Genomic DNA, 20152 nt, shown 5'->3' on the forward strand with positions numbered 1-20152 from the left:
TGAGGACGTGTTGGTATTCTCCACCTTTTTGTCAACACCGCCTCAGATTGTACATTTCACAAACAGGCGATGTCTCTAGCGATGGCCAGTCTGATCTAAGACCAATTGCGTATTTCCATCAAAGAATGCCTCCGTTTTCTCTGCAATCACGGTACCTGCCAGAAAAGTGATATTTCACCAGCCTGGAACATTCACTTCTTATTAAGCACACTCAATATGACCCAATGCTTTGTTCTTCTCTTCGAAGTAAGGGATTCATTCGTCGAAAACGTGACAGACTTTGATTGAATGCCGATGGCTTCTTGGTGCTCAGTCCAAAGCTATATGCCAAAGACACCGTCTCGGGAACAGTGCTAGAGGAATATATTGTTACATTGCATAGTTGCTAGGCGAAGACGACGTTGATTTGGACGTTCGGCAGTGGACGACGACGAGGACGTGGCAATTTGGGCTGGAGTGATTTAGCTCGGCGTGCCTTCTGACTGTGGCCTGTCCCGTTTGCTGCTGGGCTAACCCCCCGTAATATTTGATGGAGGTCGTGCTGGGTATCACACCGGGACCCTGCCCTGGGCCTCCGCAGCGGTCGTCAGCTTCGAGCCATCACTATGCTGTCCAACCCACCTCCGGCCGCAGCATCACCACCAGCGCCGACCATTGTCGAGGCTCAGCCTCGCGACCCGGGCGCCTTTTGTGGCACCGATGACGTCGATGTCGAGGATTGGCTCGCCATGTATGAGCGAGTCAACAAGCACAACCGCTGGGACGCGACGCTCATGCTTGCTAACGTTATTTTCTACCTGGCGGGCACGCCGCGCGTCTGGTTTGAGACGCATGAGGAAGACCTCACCTCTTGGGACAACTGCAGAGAAAAGCTCCGAGGCTTATTTGGCAAACCAATTGGACGCAAGCCGGGTGCTAAAAAAGACCTTGCTTCTCGAGCACAGTCGTCTATGGAGTCATACCTCTCGTACATCCAGGACGTCCTCGCTCTGTGCCGAAAAGTAGACAGCGCCATGCCAGAGACCGAAAAGGTGGGCCACATCCTGAAGGGGATTGCTGATGATGGATTCAACCTTCTTCTGTGTAAAGATTGTGAAACGGTCGACTCCGTCCTCCAGGTATGCCGGAAATTCGAGCAGGCAAAACAACGCCGTATTGCTTCTCGTTTTGATCACCTTCCGAACACGGCGGCGACATCCTCCTGCGAAGACCTGCCAACACTGCGACAACCGTCTCATCCTGCCAGTTTAACTAGAATTGTACGCAGAGAACTGGAAGCTATGACTCCCGTCACCTTCGCCCCTCAACCGGTCGACTCTACGATTGCGCTGATCCAGGCAGTCGTTCGCCAGGATTTTGCGAACGTGGGCCTCAATTCTGGCCTGCCGTCTGCGTCGCCCTGTTTGCCAAACACCGCTCCACTGGTTGCTGCTGCTTCACCGACTCCGACCATACTCCCACGTTACCGCTACCGGAATCCTGCGGATTGGCGCACACCGGACGACCGCCCAATTTGGTTCACCTGTTCGCGTGTCGGCCACATTTCCCGTCACTGCCGCAGCCGTTGGTTTTTACCACCTCACCATCGTTCCACTTACCATCGTTCCACTTACGACCTAGTTCCAATTATGATCGCCGTGCCGGCTTCGCACCACGCCAGACGTCTTCCCGTGCTTAGTCTCCACACGCTTTCAACACTTCGACCCCGCGAAGGTCCAGCCGCTCGCCTTCCCCTCAGAACCGCCGCTCTCGTTCTCCTCAATTTCGACGCCCGTCCACTCCACCCTTACCTGGCTCTCACTCGGAAAACTAACCAATGCAGCTCCCAGAGGTGATGCTGCATTGATGACCCGGCCCGAAAATCTTCTCTTGACCCCCGCTCCTCGCCGCAGCCTTCTCGATATCTGCGTGGACGGTGCACCAGTTAACGCTCTTATTGACATTGGCGCCCAAATTTCTCTCCTGAGCTCCTCGTTTCGCCGTCGTCTGAAAAAGGTTGTGACACCTGTTGTTTCCTCAGCCGTTCGCGTCGCCGACGGAAGTGCTGCTGCCGTTGTTCGACTGTGCACTGAGCGTGTTTCCATTGCTGGTCGTACAACCCCTGTCGCGTTCATTGTTTTCATTTCATTTCATTTCAATTCATTTTATTACCTTAAAGGCCCCTTAAAAGGGGTGTTACATAAGGGGTGGCAAGAGTAAAAGCACAAATTCACAATGACAGGAAAGTTTCTACGTTATCAGTGAAAAGACTTGGGCAAGTGATGATGGCAACGTTGTTCGGAAGGCCGTTCCAGTCTGCGGCTGCACGAGGAAAGAAGGAATTAGAAAAAAGTGACGATGCGTGATCGTGGACGGGCAACTTGTAGGCGATGGCTGGTGCGATGAGATATGCGTGCGGGTGGAAGAATATAAGGTGCGATGTGCATAGGGCTGTGGAAGAATTTGTGAAATAAAGACATGCTGGCAATGCGACGGCGGAGCGATAAGGGTGATAGTCCGGATGCTGTTTTTAAGGACGAAACACTGATGTCATAAGAGTAGGATGAATGAATGAAACGAGCAGCGCGATTCTGAACAGATTCGAGGGCATTGATGAGATATGCTTGATGAGGATTCCAGATGGGCGACGCAAACTCTAATTTGGACCTGACTAATGACTTGTAAGCTAATAACTTGACATGATGGGGAGCATGATGAAGATGGCGCTTTAGGAAACCTAATGTCTTGTTTGCTGACGATATTATATTAGTAACATGCAGGCTCCAAGAAAGATCGCTAGAAATAGTTATGCCTAGATACTTGTATGATTGAACTAGTTGTACGGGAACTTCAGATATTACGTAAGAGAAGGTTAAAGGATTACTGCGACGGCTAATGGACAAAAGATTACACTTACGTGGGTTAAGTTCCATTAGCCATTTATTACACCACTCCTGAACGGCATTAAGATCATTTTGAAGAGAAGATTGGTCAGCGGTGGTAAGAATAGCACGATAAAGTACACAGTCGTCAGCGAACATGCGTATGTTAGATGTTACATTTAAAGGCAGATCATTAATGTATATAAGAAACAGTAGTGGGCCAAGCACAGATCCCTGTGGGACGCCCGACGTTACTGAGAGTGAGTTAGAGTTCTTATTGTTAACGGAGACAAACTGCGAAAGATTAGTCAAAAATTCTTCGATCCACTTCAAAATATGGGGGTGCAAATTTAATCGAGAAAGTTTTATCAGTAGGCGTTTATGGGGTACTTTATCAAATGCTTTGGCAAAATCTAGAAAAATGATATCAGTCTGTAGATTAGAATCAAGGTTAGCATGCAGGTCATGAATGAATGTGGCAAGTTTGGTCTCTCAGGAGTAACCCCGGCGAAATCCGTGCTGAGCAGAATGGAAGAATTTATTCGAATCAAGGAATGCCATGATGTGGGTATAGATGACGTGTTCCATGATTTTGCAGGGAATACTAGTTAGAGAGATGGGGCGGTAATTAAGCGGAGAGTTCTTGTTACCTGATTTGTAGACTGGAACGACCTTCCCATTTTTCAAGTCTATGGGCAGTTGACCTGTGAAGAGTGACTGAGCGAATAACAAGCACAACAGAGATGAACATATATCTTTGGTATTAATCAGTATTTTAGCGTTGATATTGTAAATTCCAGCAGAGGATGATATTTTAATATTTTCTATTAGTGACAAAATTCCTGCAGAAGAAAATATAAGAGGAGGCATAGTATCTTGAATAATTGGGGGGTTTGGAGGAAATGTCGGCTCTGATTCATCAGTAAACACGGATGAAAAGGCTGTGTTGAACATGTTGGCGCATTCAGTTTCAGAGACATTTGCACCCTAAGCATCAGTGAGGGAAACAGTGCGTGTGCGCTGGGGGTTAATGATTTGCCAGAACCTACGGGGGTTAGTTGACAACATTTTAGGCAGATCGGAGTTAAAAAAAGTGCGTTTGGCTTCTCGAATAGTTGATCAATAAGTTTTTTCGGCTGCATAATATTTGTTCCAAGCGTTCTGACTAGGAAGCAACTTGGCTGATCGGAAAAGACGCTTCTTTTTATTTTCAAGACGTTTGAGTGTGTTTGTGAACCATGGGTTTTGAGGGTTATTTCGTATATTTATGTTTGGAATAAACCTGTCGACCAAATCTTCGATTTTTCTCTTAAACAAGGACCAGTTATCATCATGGATGGATCTTTGATAAAGCTGGATTGAAATACTGGTAAAAATGCGCGAAGTTCATCATTTATTGCTGTGTAGTTTCCTTTATCGTACAGTCGGATAGTTCGTTTAAAAGTTACGCGTAAGGACGGTTTAATCGTGAAGCCGGCATGTATGACGTGGTGATCGCTGACGCCTGGTACATACGTGACGGAATGAACGCATTCAGGATTATCCGTTAATATTAGGTCCAGGATATTAGCGAAGTCTTCAGTTACACGGGTTGGTTCGGATATAGTTTGAACGAGGTTAAAATTAAGGCAGACGTCTAGAAATTCATTAGCATCCTTATTACCTGTAGCGGTTAGATTATGCCAGTCAATGCTCGGAAAATTGAAATCTCCGAATAGGAGAGTGCAGGTGTTAGGGTGCTTAGCTTTAATTTCATTTAATGCGTTATTAAGTTTTCGAGGGAAGTCTGGGTAGCTAGGAGGCCTGTAGCAAATGCCAATCACAACTGATTTAGGTGAAGCATGGCATAAAACCCATAATATTTCTATATCTGATGAAAGGTGGACAGCTGAGCATGATAGATCCCGAGCAGTTGCAATCAGTACCCCCCTCCCCTTCGGTCTGGGCGATCTTTGCGAAAAACACTGAAATTAGGCAAGTCAGCAAGGACTTCACTATCAGGAATGTCACTGTTTAGCCACGTTTCCGTCAAGACTAGTATGTTGCTAGCAGATGAAGTGACAATATGGGAAATAATGTCGCGCTTTGAAATGAAACTCCGCACGTTAGTAAAGATTGCTGACAATGAAAGTGCTTCCTGCTGTGCATGCTTCGAACGATCTGTCGATAGGTGCTGAGATGGTTGCTATTTCACTTCTTTTACTGTTTGTGATGATTCATCGAATATGTAGCGTTTGGGACCAATATGTAATGTTTTCAAGCGCAAAGAGAACTTATCGGATACTGATCTGGCAAAGGCTACAAGATGTTTGCGGGCGTTACGAACGGGAAGGGAGAAGTCTTCGCCAATACTGTAGTTGGTGCCTTTAAGTTTATTCCTAAAGAAAGGATGCTTTCTTTAGTTTTCGATGAGGTGAATTTAACGATGATTGGCCTGGTGCGATCAGTTGAGTGGCGCCCGAGGCGGTGAGCACGCTCGATTAGATTGGGTTCGATGGCAAAATCTAGTTGAGTGGGGCAATGACGAATGACTGTTTCTTCCGAGTCTGCATACGTTTCAGTGGGGTTAGTGTCAGGAATATTGTAAAATATGAGATTGTTACGGCGAGAGCGATTTTCTGCATCGTCCATACGTGCTTCAAGTTTGTCGATCTTGCAGGTAAGTTTGGTGTTTAAAGTTTTCAGGGCGTCTATCTCAGAATGAATAGTGGAAAGTGTCGCGTAGTGTGATTCCAGGGTGTCCATGCGCTTGTTTAAGTCGGTCAAGGTTGTTTGGGTAGTTTTTAGTTGATCTTAAATGTCCTGTAGATCGGAAATTAATTTAGCTTGCCCGGTAGTTAGTTTCTGGAGCTCGGAAAGTATGCAATCGTAACGGTCGGGGCCTGGGTTAGATTCGACATCGCCTGACAATAGTAAAAGAAAACGGAGAACACGTGAACACTCGGCAACAATACTACAGCAGCACTGAGGGCTCGGCAGCTGCATTAAAAAGTAGTTACTGGTTTTTTTAGCAAATAGGGAAAACTTGTTACTAACCTGCATTGCGAAAAGCAGAGGATTAGTAGTCTGCGTTGACACACAGCTACCGAGCCCACAGAGCGGAGGCGATGACAGCATGGGCTTTATATGCCTGATAAAATTATCAGATGTTGATGTTCCTGGCGACGGGGCTGGCCACTGTTGGTCCGGGATGACGTACTCTGGCGGCGATGAGGCAGTTGATGGGGTAGCAATGGTGATGGGGCAGGCGGATGAAAATAGTCTTCTTCATGATACTTCACGGCGGCCGTAGACACTGATGAACAGGAGGCAGACGGTAGAGCGGCGAAAAGCAGTTTCAGGGCGAGGGTAAGCACCTGCATAGCGAAAAGCAGAGGATTAGTAGTCTGCGTTGACACACAGCTACCGAGCCCACAGAGCGGCGGCGATGACAGCATGGGCTTTATATGCCTGATAAAATTATCAGATGTTGATGTTCCTGGCGACGGGGCTGGCCACTGTTGGTCCGGGATGACGTACTCTGGCGGCGATGAGGCAGTTGATGGGGTAGCAATGGTGATGGGGCAGGCGGATGAAAATAGTCTTCTTCATGATACTTCACGGCGGCCGTAGACACTGATGAACAGGAGGCAGACGGTAGAGCGGCGAAAAGCAGTTTCAGGGCGAGGGTAAGCACCTGCATAGCGAAAAGCAGAGGATCAGTAGTCTGCGTTGACACACAGCTGCCGAGCCCACAGAGCGGCGGCGATGACAGCATGGGCTTTATATGCCTGATAAAATTATCAGATGTTGATGTTCCTGGCGACGGGGCTGGCCACTGTTGGTCCGGGATGACGTACTCTGGCGGCGATGAGGCAGTTGTTGGGGTAGCAATGGTGATGGGGCAGGCGGATGAAAATAGTCTTCTTCATGATACTTCACGGCGGCCGTAGACACTGATGAACAGGAGGCAGACGGTAGAGCGGCGAAAAGCAGTTTCAGGGCGAGGGTAAACACCTGCATTGCGAAAAGCAGAGGATTAGTAGTCTGCGTTGACACACAGCTACCGAGCCCACAGAGCGGCGGCGATGACAGCATGGGCTTTATATGCCTGATAAAATTATCAGATGTTGATGTTCCTGGCGACGGGGCTGGCCACTGTTGGTCCGGGATGACGTACTCTGGCGGCGATGAGGCAGTTGATGGGGTAGCAATGGTGATGGGGCAGGCGGATGAAAATAGTCTTCTTCATGATACTTCACGGCGGCCGTAGACACTGATGAACAGGAGGCAGACGGTAGAGCGGCGAAAAGCAGTTTCAGGGCGAGGGTAAGCACCTGCATAGCGAAAAGCAGAGGATTAGTAGTCTGCGTTGACACACAGCTACCGAGCCCACAGAGCGGCGGCGATGACAGCATGGGCTTTATATGCCTGATAAAATTATCAGATGTTGATGTTCCTGGCGACGGGGCTGGCCACTGTTGGTCCGGGATGACGTACTCTGGCGGCGATGAGGCAGTTGATGGGGTAGCAATGGTGATGGGGCAGGCGGATGAAAATAGTCTTCTTCATGATACTTCACGGCGGCCGTAGACACTGATGAACAGGAGGCAGACGGTAGAGCGGCGAAAAGCAGTTTCAGGGCGAGGGTAAGCACCTGCATTGCGAAAAGCAGAGGATTAGTGGGCTCGGTGACTGCACCTCAGCGTAGCCATCTAATCCGCTAATCTTTGCGATGCAGACGATCAACCAGCTGTTCGTCAGCCTACTGTTGCCGACCTTGGCAAGCATTCTTTCGGGTGCGTCGTTTGACTGCGCACCACCATGCTCCAGTGACGAGCCGGAACGCTACCGCTTGCCGCTCGTCAGCTGCCCGCCCCGGATGACTGCTGCTACAACAGAGGAACAGTGGCTGCCGGCGCCAAAGGAATCTTGGACGGCCGCATCATCACGGACATCAACAGCTTCGCCCCATATAAAAGCACCCCCGCCACCGGCACCGTTCTGTGGGCTCGGTGACTGCACCTCAGCGCAGCCATCTAATCCGCTAATCTTTGCGATGCAGGTTAGTAAATCATATGCCTTATTTGCCAAAAGATCAAGCAATTATGTTCTGGTACAGTTCCCGAGCCCACAGTGCTGTGTTGCCATTGCCGCCGAGTGTGCCACTGTTATTCATTCTTTGCTATTGTTATCAGGAGATATCGAAACTAACCCTGGTCCTAACGACAACAGTGCAGTACTCGCGGAACTCCAGAAACTAACCGCAGGCCAAACCCAACTAATAGCCGAAGTACAAGGACTGAAATCCCAGCTCACTACTACGGATAAAACCATAACCGATTTAAGCAATCGTATGGCCGACCTGGAAACACACTACCAAGCACTACTTCCCCTCCGAAACGACATTGAAAAGATGCAGGCAGACACAAGCAACATGGCGCGTATAATCCAGGAACTAGAAACCCGCATAGATGACGCTGAAAACAGATCACGCCGTAACAATCTCATCTTCTATGGTATCCCTGACACTACTGATAGCGAAACGTGGGCAGAATCTGAAAAACTAATCATTGATGTTTGCCGTAATAACCTTGAAATAACTGTGGAACCTCACGAAATAGAAAGAGCTCATCGCCTCTGTCGTCACTCACAAGATACAAATCGTCCCATAATCGTCAAATTCACAAGTAGCAAAACTAAAGAATCCCTCCTATCAAATGGGCGAAATCTGAAAGACACGGTTTATAGTGTTGGAGAGGACTTCTCGCATGCCGCTCGTCACGCGCGAAAACAACTTGTTGCATTTGCTAAAGCCAGGTCTGCCAAATTTTCCTTGCGATTTAAAACACTTCACATCGGCTCGAACCGTTATATTTTTGACACTTCATCTAACACCGTAAAGCAACTCGCGTAGCAATCGTCCCTTCACCCTACACCAATAAAACGCCAGCGCGCGACACCCTCAAATGTTCCCTCAAATGTTCTCTCGTTTTCCGTGATATTCACTAACATCCGCAGCTTCCTCCCAAAGCGTGAACTCATATCCAACGTAATTTCGTCATCCAGGAGCAATATACTCATACTAACTGAAACTTGGTTAAACAGTAACGTGTCCGACGCTGAAGTTTTAACTGACTTACCCAAATTCAACGTCTACCGAAACAATCGAAAAGACTCACGGGGGGGCGGTGTTCTTGTTGCAATTCACCGAGGTATATCATGCTCTATTACACACGTCACATCTGATATGGAATAATTATGGCTACTTATTCGCACTCCCCCTGTAACAGTACTTCTTGGCGTTTGTTATAGGCCCCCGCAGTCAAATCCAAACTTCTGTCGACATCTGAATGATACTATAAATCATCTTGTTGTTAAATACCCAAATGCGCGCATTCTCCTTTTCGGGGACTTCAATTATCCGGACATTGATTGGCAGAGTTTAGGCACTTCCTCATTAACATGCAATACGGAGAACAAGAACTTCATTGATGTCTGTTTAAATTTTAACCTCACACAGTTAGTCTCGGAACCTACTCGCGTCACGCATGCAACCGCAAATACCCTTGACCTAATACTAATTAATAGCCCTGAGTACCTATCATCCATTAGTTATCTTCCTGAAATCAGCGACCATAAAATTTTACATGCTCTATTTTCATTTACCCCAGCTCAGAAGCACCCATCCAGAAAAACAATAAATCTTTACGATAAAGGGAATTACGATGCAATAACTGAAGACCTTAACATGTTTTTTTCAGAGTACCAATCCACATTCGACACTCACTCTGTTCACGAAAATTGGTTGATATTCAAAAATAAGTTAAATATGGTCTCTAATATGTTTATCCCCAGCGTATCTTTCCAAAATAACCGCAATAAGCCATGGTTTACTAAGCATCTAAAACGTCTACAAAACAAGAAGAAACGCCTGTTTCGTACAGCCAAACACACTGATAATCAAGCCACTTGGGAAAAATACCTTGCATCTGAGAAATCATACTTGCTTGCAGTTCGTAGCGCCAGGCGCTTATTTTATCACACTGACTTACCGAAGCTACTAATCAGCAATCCTAGACAATTCTGGCAGGTTTTAAATCCTAAGCACACTCATGATATTACACTCACTAACGACTTGCACGAAGCGGTTACTGACCATGAATGCGCAGAAATATTTAATAACGCATTTGCATCTGTTTTCACGAGTGAATTTGACATGCCTTCACAGTTACCATCGCTCAACACAGAAGCCATCATGCCAGCTATCACATTCTTCGCAGATGGTATCGCTTCCATAATTGATAACATGAAACTCTCATCATCAGCTGGTATGGACATGATTAATACAAAACTGCTTAAAAATGTGAAATCAACATGTGCAGCCTACTTATCTTTGATTTTTTCGCAATCGCTCTCTTCAGGGATCATTCCAGATGACTGGAAAACGGGGAAGGTCGTTCCAGTCCACAAATCAGGTAACAGACTCCCCCATGAATTATCGCCCCATTTCATTAACTAGCGTACCCTGCAAAATCATGGAACATGTCATCTACTCTCAAATTATAAATTTCTTAGACTCAAATGATTTCTTCCATTCTTCACAACATGGGTTTCGTAAGGGCCTCTCTTGTGAAACCCAATTAGCGTTGTTCCTTCACGACTTGCACACTAATCTTGACCGTAACAAACAGACTGATGCCATATTTCTAGATTTTGCGAAAGCTTTTGATAAAATTCCCCACCGTCGTTTATTAGTGAAACTTGCACAGCTGAACTTACATCCTAACATACTACAGTGGATTGAGCAGTTTCTCACTAATCGTTCTCAATCAGTGTTTGCTAACGGCCACCTGTCTAACAGCCTCCCGGTTACATCAGGCGTTCCGCAAGGATCTGTACTCGGTCCATTACTCTTTTTAATATATATTAATGATTTACCTGACTACGTTTCCTGCAGTATTCGAATGTTTGCTGACGACTGTGTTATTTACCGCACTATTAATAACTCTAGTGATCAACTTAGTCTTCAAACCGATCTTAACAGCGTACTTAATTGGTGTAACAACTGGCTCATGTCCCTAAATCCTAATAAATGCAAACTCTTATCCTTCTCTCGTCGCCATAGCCCGCATCGCTTCCAATATTCCATTTCTAACACCTCGATTAATTCAGTATCATCTTATATCTTGGAGTCACCTTGTCTTGTGATTTATCTTGGCGCACCCATATTGGCAACATCATTTCAGCATCGAATAAAACGCTTGGTTTTCTCAAGCGCCATCTCCGCTTTGCCCCTCAACACGTAAAATTACTCGCATATAAATCGCTCATCAGACCAAAATTAGAATATGCCTCTGCCATATGGAGCCCGCATCAAACTTATTTAATTAATGCATTAGAAGCTGTCCAAAACCGTGCCACTCGATTCATCCACTCTGCATACTCATATGACGTCAGCATTTCTTCATTGAAAGCATTATCAGGACTACCGCCCCTTTCGTTCCGTCGTCGCATTTCAAGTCTCACCCTTTATCACATATTATTTCATTCTTCCCTCAATCGGTCACCGTATATCACAGCAGCCGCACGCATATCTCACCGCACCAGTCATCCCCTACAAGTTGCCCGGCCGCCATCGCATACTGCCACCTTTTCCGCTTCATTTTTCTTTCGAGCAGCAAAGGACCGGAACGGCCTACCCCCTGACATCGTCAACATCGCTTCATCCTCTACTTTTCAAGAACATGTAACCGATCACCTTCAGTGCTGAATAATATTCGCTGTTTTGTTTGCTCAGTTCATTAAAATCCCACCCCTTATGTAATACCCCCGATACAAGGGGGCCTTTAAGGTAAATAAACTGAACTGAACTGAACTGAATTAGTAGTCTGCGTTGACACACAGCTGCCGAGCCCACAGAGCGGCGGCGATGACAGCATGGGCTTTATATGCCTGATAAAATTATCAGATGTTGATGTTCCTGGCGACGGGGCTGGCCACTGTTGGTCCGGGATGACGTACTCTGGCGGCGATGAGGGCAGTTGATGGGGTAGCAATGGTGATGGGGCAGGCGGATGAAAATAGTCTTCTTCATGATACTTCACGGCGGCCGTAGACACTGATGAACAGGAGGCAGACGGTAGAGCGGCGAAAAGCAGTTTCAGGGCGAGGGTAAGCACCTGCATTGCGAAAAGCAGAGGATTAGTAGTCTGCGTTGACACACAGCTACCGAGCCCACCGAGCCCGAACATTTCCCCCACGATGTGATCCTCGGTATCGACTTTTTAACGACGCACGCGGCTCTAATTGATTTCGCCACTGGCCTTCTTCGTTTGGACTTGCCGCTCTGCTCCGAAGGCGCCGACACAAAGCCGCCTCGCTTACGTGCCGCTCAATTTACTCGCTTGCCGCGTGACGCTGCAGTCTATGTCCCTATGTCCCCGTTTCGTGCCGTTCCTGATGGTGTCTACGTCACGTACCCAATCAAGGACGTTGTCCTCCAGCGTAACGTCATCCTTCCACAGACAGTCCTGACCATCACCGGCAACCGCACCTACCTTCCGATTTTGAACTTCAGTCTCTCTCCCCAAGTTTTACCCTGTGGCATCGCACTCGCTGAACTGGTTCCATTGGCCGAATGTACAGTTTCTGCTCTAACAGCTGAGCCTAACGTTGGTCTCCATGCCCTTTCCCGATCGGCCGCTTCACGCCCGGACCCTACTTTTGCAATGATCGCGGCGGATTTGCCACCTGACCACGCCAACGCTCTCTGCGCCTTTCAGCTTCCTACAGTGATGTCTTCGACTTCGGGAATCATCCTCTTGGCCAAACTTCTGTCGTGACCCATCGCATCAATACGGGCGATGCCAGCCCTATCCACAGAAGGCCCTATCGTGTCTCTCTTCCTGAGCGCCATGTCATCCAAGCAGAGGTGGACAAGATGCTGGCAAACGACAATATCGAGCCTTCTAGCAGCCCTTGGGCATCCCCTGTGGTGTTGGTCAAAAAGAAAGATGGCAGCTGGCGCTTCTCTGCCGACTATCGTCATCTTAATGAAGTAACGAAGAAAGACGTCTATCCTCTTCCGAGAATTGATGACGCCCTCGACTGTCTACATGGTGCCAGCTACTTTTCTTCTATTGATCTCCGTTCAGGATACTGGCAAATCGCTGTTGACAAAAGGAATCGTGAGAAGACTGCCTTTATCACCCCGGATCGCCTGTACCAATTCAAAGCTATGCTTTTCGGCCTCTGCAACGCTCCTGCGGCATTCGAGCGCATGATGGACTCACTTCTGCGTGGCATCAAATGGACAACGTGCTTGTGCTACCAAGATGACGTTGTCGTTTTCTCCTCAACGTTCGAAAGCCACATACGCCGTCTTGCTACTGTCCTTGCGGTCTTCTGTCGCGCTGGTCTCCAATTGAACTCCAAGAAGTGCACCTTTGGCCAGCGCCAAATTAAGGTCCTCGGCCACTTGGTTGATGCGTGTGGTGTAAAGCCCGACCCTGACAAAGTTCGTGCCGTTCGTGAGTTCCCCAGTCCCCGTTCCTCGAGCGATGTGCGCAGTTTCCTCGGGCTCTGCTCGTATTTTCGCCGGTTTATCCCCAACTTCGCCGACACGGCCCGTCCCCTTACCACCCTCCTGAAGAAGGATGTCCCTTTCTCCTGGGGCCTTGACCAAGCTCGCTCCTTCACGGCACATGTTGCGGCCCTCACGGCTCCACCTGTGCTGGCCCATTTCGACCCATCTGCGCCTACGGAACTTCGCACAGACGCCAGTGGCCATGGTATTGGCACGAATTCTTGCGCAGCGCCAATACGAGCACTTCCGTGTGATTGCTTACGCCAGCCGCCTGCTCTCTCCTTCCGAACGTAACTACTCCATTAGTGAGCGGGAGTGCCTTGCTCTTGTTTGGGCGTTAACGAAATTCCGCCCTTATTTGTTTGGAAGGCCCTTCTGCATAGTTACGGATCACCATGCTTTGTGTTGGCTGTCTTCTCTTAAAGACCCTACAGTCCGTCTGGGTCGCTGGGCCTTGCGTTTGCAAGAATACACATTTAATGTTGTCTCCAAGTCCGGCCAGATGCACCAAGACGCTGACTGTCTGTCCCGCCATCCTCTCGATACTCCTGACTCCCACACCCGTGATACCGACGACTGTGTACTGTCCGTATCAGACTTTCTAAACATTGGCGACGAGCAGCGCCGTGATCCATCTCTGCGCCTCATAGTCGACCGCCTCCGCAGCTACCCTTCTGATCCTGCTCTACGAATGTTCGTGCTGCATCATGATACTTTCTACCGACGCAATATGCACCCAGATGGCGCCCACCTCTTGCTTGTCGTCCCGACCCATCTCCGCTCCACAGTACTTGACCAACTTCATGATGCTCCTACTGCAGGGCACCTAGGCGTGTCACGCACATACGACAGCGTGCGCAGGTGGTTCTTCTGGCCTGGTCTTTACCGCTCTGTCCGCGGTTATATTGCTGCTTGCGATCAATGCCAGCGCCGGAAAACGCCCCCACTTCCACCCAGTGGCCAGCTTCAGCCCATCGACATCGCGACTGACCCATTTTTCCGTGTTGGTCTCGACCTGCTTGGTCCTTTTCCCCCATCAACTTCCGGGAACAAGTGGATTGCCGTTGCGACCGATTACTCTACCCGGTATGCTATCACGCGCGCTATCCCTACCAGCTGTGCCTCCGATGTCGCTGACTTTCTTCTCCATGACGTCGTCCTCATTCATGGCGCTCCTCGTCAACTGCTTACGGATCGCGGCCCCTGCTTTCTTTCTAAAGTGGTCCACGACCTTCTGCGCTCATGCTCTACCCGCCACAAGTACACGACAGCCTACCATCCTCAGACCAACGGCCTTACTGAGCGTCTTAACCGCACCCTGACGGACATGCTGTCCATGTATGTCTCAGACCACCATTGTGACTGGGATGTCAGTTTACCTTTCGTGACGTTCGCCTACAATTCCACACGCCATGATACCACCGGCTACTCCCCCTTCTACCTGCTCTTTGGCCGCGACCCGTTGCTACCCTTCGACAGCCTCCTGCCTCACGACCCTTCTACCAGCAGTTACGCTTGTGACGCCATTGCCCGAGCTGACGCCACCCGACAAATCGCTCGAGATCGCCTCGACGCTTCACAACTCGCTCAAAAACGACGGTACGACCTTCATCACCGTGACGCCCATTACCCTACTGACTCCCTCGTACTCGTCTGGCTCCCTGCGCGCCGTGTGGGCCTGTGTGAGAAGTTGCTGCCTCGTTACGTGGGTCCTTACCGCGTCTTGCGGCAACTGAGCAATGTGACCTACGAGATCGCGGCCCTGCAACCCCACACTCCTCGTGCGGCTCCCTCCACACAGCTCGTACACGTCGCCCGTCTTAAGCCCTACCATTCAAACCCACTACCTTAGGACGCCCAGGGACTGTGCTTCCTTCCGCCCGGCGGAGGAGGGGCGGGGGGGATAGTGTTACGGTGCATAGTTGCTACGCGAAGACGACGTTGTTTTGGACGTTCGGCAGTGGACGACGACGAGGACGTGGCAATTTGGGCTGGAGTGATTTAGCTCGGCGTGCCTTCTTACTGTGGCCTGTCCCGTTTGCTGCTAATAATATGAAGCTCGCAGGGTACATATATTCTCCGTCTGTGTATTGTCCTGACGGTGAAACAAGATGGCCTCCAGCAGCCGCTAAATTTCAGGGCCGTGGGAAGTGGCGGTAAATATCTCGAGCTGTGCCGAAAACTCTAAAATGATCAAAGAGTAGTCCGCTCCTGAGACCGCTCACGCCGTTAACGTGTTACCACTGACAGCCACTTCAATGAAGGCGGTTCGCATACTCGCATTGCAGGCTGTAGGGTCCGCTCGCGGGCCAACTCAAATCCCGCGCCGCTCACCGCGGGTAACCTCGAACCTTTCCATCCGAGTGGTGGGGTGGGGGGAACCAGGCTACGCGAGGGAGCCTTCTTAAGGCGCGACCTCCAAGGCTCTCTCTCTTTTTGGACACCGGCTCTCCCGACACCTGCCCTGCCCGAGGACCACCTGATCCCCGCTGCCAAACGACGCCCGATCCCCCTGCAATATGAGAATAAACCTTTTGTTACGAAGACCTGCCTCGAGACACTGCCTGTGCGTCCCCGCGCAGAGGAATCGCCCACAAACAATGGCGCCCAGCGTACGGCTTTAATTAACACCTGTGTGGACTATTTCTCTGCCGATTTTGGGACGTGCAGCCAGACTCGTGGCAGGCCCTCTTTGTTTGGAGCCACGCCGGACCGCTGGGGTTAAGGAGCAGGCCAGGCGGAATGTTCGCAGGGTAGCGACTTGTACAGTGTTGTAAATTTGTTAGGAGTTTTGAGTTGTTTATGTAGTTTTTTCTGGCGTTTTCTGTTGTATATTTCATGCGTTTGTAGATAGATTGTTGTGTATATGAATGTTTTTGTCCGCTCGGTTGCCATGAGCCGTTAGCCGGTGCGCCCGGACAGTTGACGCGGGCTTTCCTGGCAAAAGTAGCGCGCAGGGTAGAGCCTCGGCTTTTCCCCGTCAATTTGCGCGAACTATGCCTCCCAAAAGGCACGTTTCAGCCACGGCTTTGGATGGCGGGGCAACCGGTAGTGAGGCGAGGAACGCGGCAGAGATTCCCGACGCGGCAGCCGTAATAGGGCAGGTGACTGAGATGTTTGCCGCATTAGCCCGCCAGCTCGGTTCGGTGGCTGGCGCCAACCAGGCCGCAGCATCGGTAGCATCGGCTACAGCATCGCGCCCGTGGATAAATATGGAGGTCCCCTCCTTTTGCGAGTACACGGACGCGAAATCACTCCACGAGTTTTTACAACAACTCGAAGACTACCAGACGGCTCTGGGCGCCCCGAATGACGTGATGCTAGGGCAGGTCCTGCCTGTAGCACTCGTCGAGAGCGCGGCGCGGTGGAGGCGCTGGCAGCCGACCTTCCAGTAGATGGCGGACTTCAAAGACCGTTTCCGAGCCATGTTCTTGCCGCCTGACTATGAGCGCCGGATGCTGGAGGAGCTCGCGTTGCGTACCCAACACCCAGAGGAAAGCCTCTTCGAGTACGTACGCGCAAAGCAGGAGCTGTACAAGAGGGCATATTCGACGGCAACCGACCGAGATCATGTTGCGCGTGTGATCAGGCAGTGCCATTCAAGCTTCAAGCCGTATCTGCGGGGCCGCAGTTTTACAAACCTCGAGGCCTTAGCACAGGAGGCCAAGACCGTGCAGGCGGATTTACTTGCCGAACTGCTCTATCAGCCACCCCCCCCCCCCCCCCCCCGGCCAGCCGCAGCGCTAGAACCGGGATGCGCATGGTATGGAGGCCGAGAATACGCGACGAGGGCTCGGCGCGCCGAGCTAATGGCCGTGGAAAGGCAGGCGGAACCCCCTGTTGTCCCTCGGGCGCTTGACCCGCACGCGTTCGAGCAGCGGCATCGTGCCGGCCTCACAGGCCGCGCGCCGAGCGAGCGTCAGGAATGCGCGGAGAAAGGGGAGAGTCATCCCCAACCGCTTCGTGGTACGAGGGGTCCCCAGTCCACGCGGCGGGCGAACGACCGGCTTTGCTGGAATTGCAACCAGCTAGGCCACCTGGCACGCGATTGCCAAGCTAGGCGTATGCAGGGAAACGCCAGACGCTGGCGGTGATGTCTGGTGGCACCGGCCTTTCACCGTCAGCGGGAGAATGTCATGGTTGTCAAGGCGCTAGTCAGGAAAAGAACTCGCGCGCCGGCGACGGAGACGCCTTTGTCCCGCTCGCCTGTAGAGCTCAGGGAGTTGTTCTACGTTCAAGCCCATTTTTGCTAGGGCAGTTAGCGGGTTGATGCTGCTCCGCACTCGTAGACACGGGCTCAACGCTGTCACTGGTCGGTGACGAGGTGTACGAGGCCTGCCGGATAGCTAACATTCGTGTCAGACCGGGCGAAACCCCGTTTAGTTTAGCAGCTGGGCAGAAAAAGCAAAGGGAGCAGTACGTCTCACGATGCGCTTTGATGGCAGAAAGCGGAGACATCGCTTCGTCTATCTGCCTGGCTTGTTGATACCAGTAATTCTGGGGAGAGATTTTCTCACGAGCGAAGGCATTGTGCTCGACATGGGGGAGAATGGCTATCGTTAAAGCCCGCTCGCCCCCCTCATTCCCTTCGAAAGCGCACCCTTGCCCGGCTGTCGTGCACAAAAGGCGGGCGTCCACGCCTGTGCGACAGAAAGGCAGGGGAGCTCCCTCGAGATGCAGAAAGACGGTGGCCCGTTAGAAGCAGATATTGCGTCTTTCTCAGGACCCAGTAGTCAGCAGCGAAGGTTCGCGGCAACTTTACTTCCATTTTCGGATTGCTTCACGGAGAAACTCGGCAGAACCGACCTGCTTCACCACGAGATTCAAACAGATGATGCGCGCCCTTTCAGGTGTAACCCGAGGCCGTTAAGTGCACATAAGCGGCAGCTTCTCGACTGTGCCCTTGACCAGATGATTGCTACCGGTGCGGCGAGACCCTTAGAAAGTCCCTGGGCGTCACCAGTGGTTCTAGCACCGAAGAATGATGGATCGGTCAGGCTGTGTGTTGATTATCGTAAGCTCAACTCACTGACGCCTACGGTAGCGTACCCTTTTCAGTCAATCGAGGCTGTGATGTACGCGTTAGGGAACGCGAGGTTCTTCAAAGTCCTAGATGCAAGCAGAGGATACCTGCAGATTGAGGTGGGCGGAGGTGATATTGAGAAAACCGCATTCACCTGCCACCGCGGGCTCTTCGAATTTACTATACTCCCGTTTGGAATGTCTAACGCCCCGAGCATGTTCATGCGACTGATGGACATCGTGCTGGGCGATGCAAGGTTCAACTAAGCCATGGGGTACCTCGACGACGTTGTGATATTCTCACAGTTCTTCGAGGAGCACCTCATTCACCTGAATTCCATTCTTGATAGAATGAGACGTGCCGGTCTAACCATCAATCCAAAGAAAGTGCAGTTGGTATCGAAGAGACTGAACCTCTTGGGCTTTGTCGTGGATGACGGCACACTGAGACTGAATGATGACAAATTGCAGGCAATTCTGAACTACCTCTGCCCAGTCGAGCAGAATGTTGGGCCAGTTGGTGCAGCGACATATTCACCCATGCTTGTGAAAAGTTTGCAGAGGTTTTTGGGGATGGTTGCCTTCTACAGGCAATTCATCTCGCGCTGTTCGAAGCTTGCAAGGCCGCTGAACCTGCTGTTGCGCAAAGGCTCGAAGTGGGTCTGGGAAAAGGAACAGAGTGACGCATTTGTTGCCTTGGCTCGCGCGAGAGCAAATGCCGGTAGTTGCACCTCCCCGACCTGAACAAGCAGTTAGTCTTGCAGACAGACGCTAGTGACTACGGTGTTGGAGCTGTTTTGTTGGAGCTGTGTCCTAGAATGAGCGACTGTGGCTTCGGTTTCTTTCTTTTGTCTTGATTATGTTTTTATTTTTCTGATTTTTATTTTGTGGCCGGCGCTCAGTGCTTTCTTTGACTATTACGGTGATAATGACATTGCAGTGACTTGGGTTTTCTCTTTTTTTTATTACTATTATTTATTCCGCGGACTGCACGCTGTGCTTTGGCTATCTGCCTGCGTCTAACTTATTATGACGATACTTTTGTTTTCTTTTCTTATGAGTTTTTTTTAATGCTCTGTTTTTCGCTTAATTTTTTTTTCTTCTTTGGAACATTTAGTTATTGTTCATTTATTTTGAATTGGCGTTAAGCCTGGCAAAGCATTGCTGGTCCAGGCATCCTCTCTCTTTCTTTTATGTTTTTTACCTGTTTTTTTTTAGAGGACCAATAAAAGGAACACGAGGGAAAACTGCGCCCTGTCGCGTTTGCTAGTCGCACGCTAACATCAGCGGAGCGGAATTACTCCGTGACCGAAAAGGAATGCCTGGCGATCACGTTCGCATTGTCGAACTTCGACATGTACCTAAACGGAGTGGTCTTCACCGTGCAGACAGATCACCAGGCATTGTCTTGGTTAAAGAGGCTCAAGAACCCCGCAGGTAGAGTCGCGAGATGGGCGCTGACGTTGCAACGTTACGCGTACGCCATTGAGCACCGCCGGGGCAGCTTGAACAAGGTGGCCGATGCTTTATCGCGCGCACCATGGAAGGCTGGCGGAAGCGCTTCGGAGGCGCAGCCCAGCTTTGAAGAAAGTGGCGTCACCGCTTTTAGAGAGGAGGACAGGGCGGACGGGAGTGTCGCGCCCGGTTTGGCGAAAGAAGAGACGGACAAAGGTCCCGCACGGTGCTGTGCGAGAAAGGAAGC

At 50.2% G+C, this 20152-nt stretch overlaps 2 protein-coding genes and 1 pseudogene across 2 annotated transcripts; 2 read left to right on the forward strand and 1 right to left on the reverse strand.

The window, feature by feature from the left end:
* Nucleotides 1-605: 605 nt before the first annotated feature.
* LOC149326932 (uncharacterized) lies at nt 606-3363 on the forward strand. Its single transcript, XM_089564727.1, has 2 exons — nt 606-1364; nt 3358-3363. Exons 1-2 carry the CDS (start codon nt 606-608, stop codon nt 3361-3363), a joined length of 765 nt encoding a protein of 254 aa, XP_089420853.1.
* A 1683-nt stretch (nt 3364-5046) lies between these two features.
* On the reverse strand, nt 5047-5942 carry LOC149326933 (uncharacterized; annotated as a pseudogene).
* A 1618-nt stretch (nt 5943-7560) lies between these two features.
* Nucleotides 7561-8968, forward strand: LOC149326934 (uncharacterized). Its single transcript, XM_089563875.1, has one exon. The coding sequence runs from the start codon at nt 7576-7578 to the stop codon at nt 8755-8757; it is 1182 nt and encodes a 393-aa protein (XP_089420001.1). The 5' UTR covers nt 7561-7575; the 3' UTR covers nt 8758-8968.
* Nucleotides 8969-20152: the final 11184 nt, after the last annotated feature.

This window comes from Amblyomma mixtum, chromosome 10 (genome assembly GCF_055824585.1).
Source record: "Amblyomma mixtum isolate Tamu chromosome 10, ASM5582458v1, whole genome shotgun sequence".
NCBI lineage: Eukaryota > Metazoa > Arthropoda > Arachnida > Ixodida > Ixodidae > Amblyomma > Amblyomma mixtum.

Bases quoted from the DNA above. Each gene is read 5' to 3' on its own strand.
- LOC149326932 (XM_089564727.1), top strand. From the start codon at position 606: ATGCTGTCCAACCCACCTCCGGCCGCAGCATCACCACCAGCGCCGACC.
- LOC149326934 (XM_089563875.1), top strand. From the start codon at position 7,576: ATGCAGACGATCAACCAGCTGTTCGTCAGCCTACTGTTGCCGACCTTG.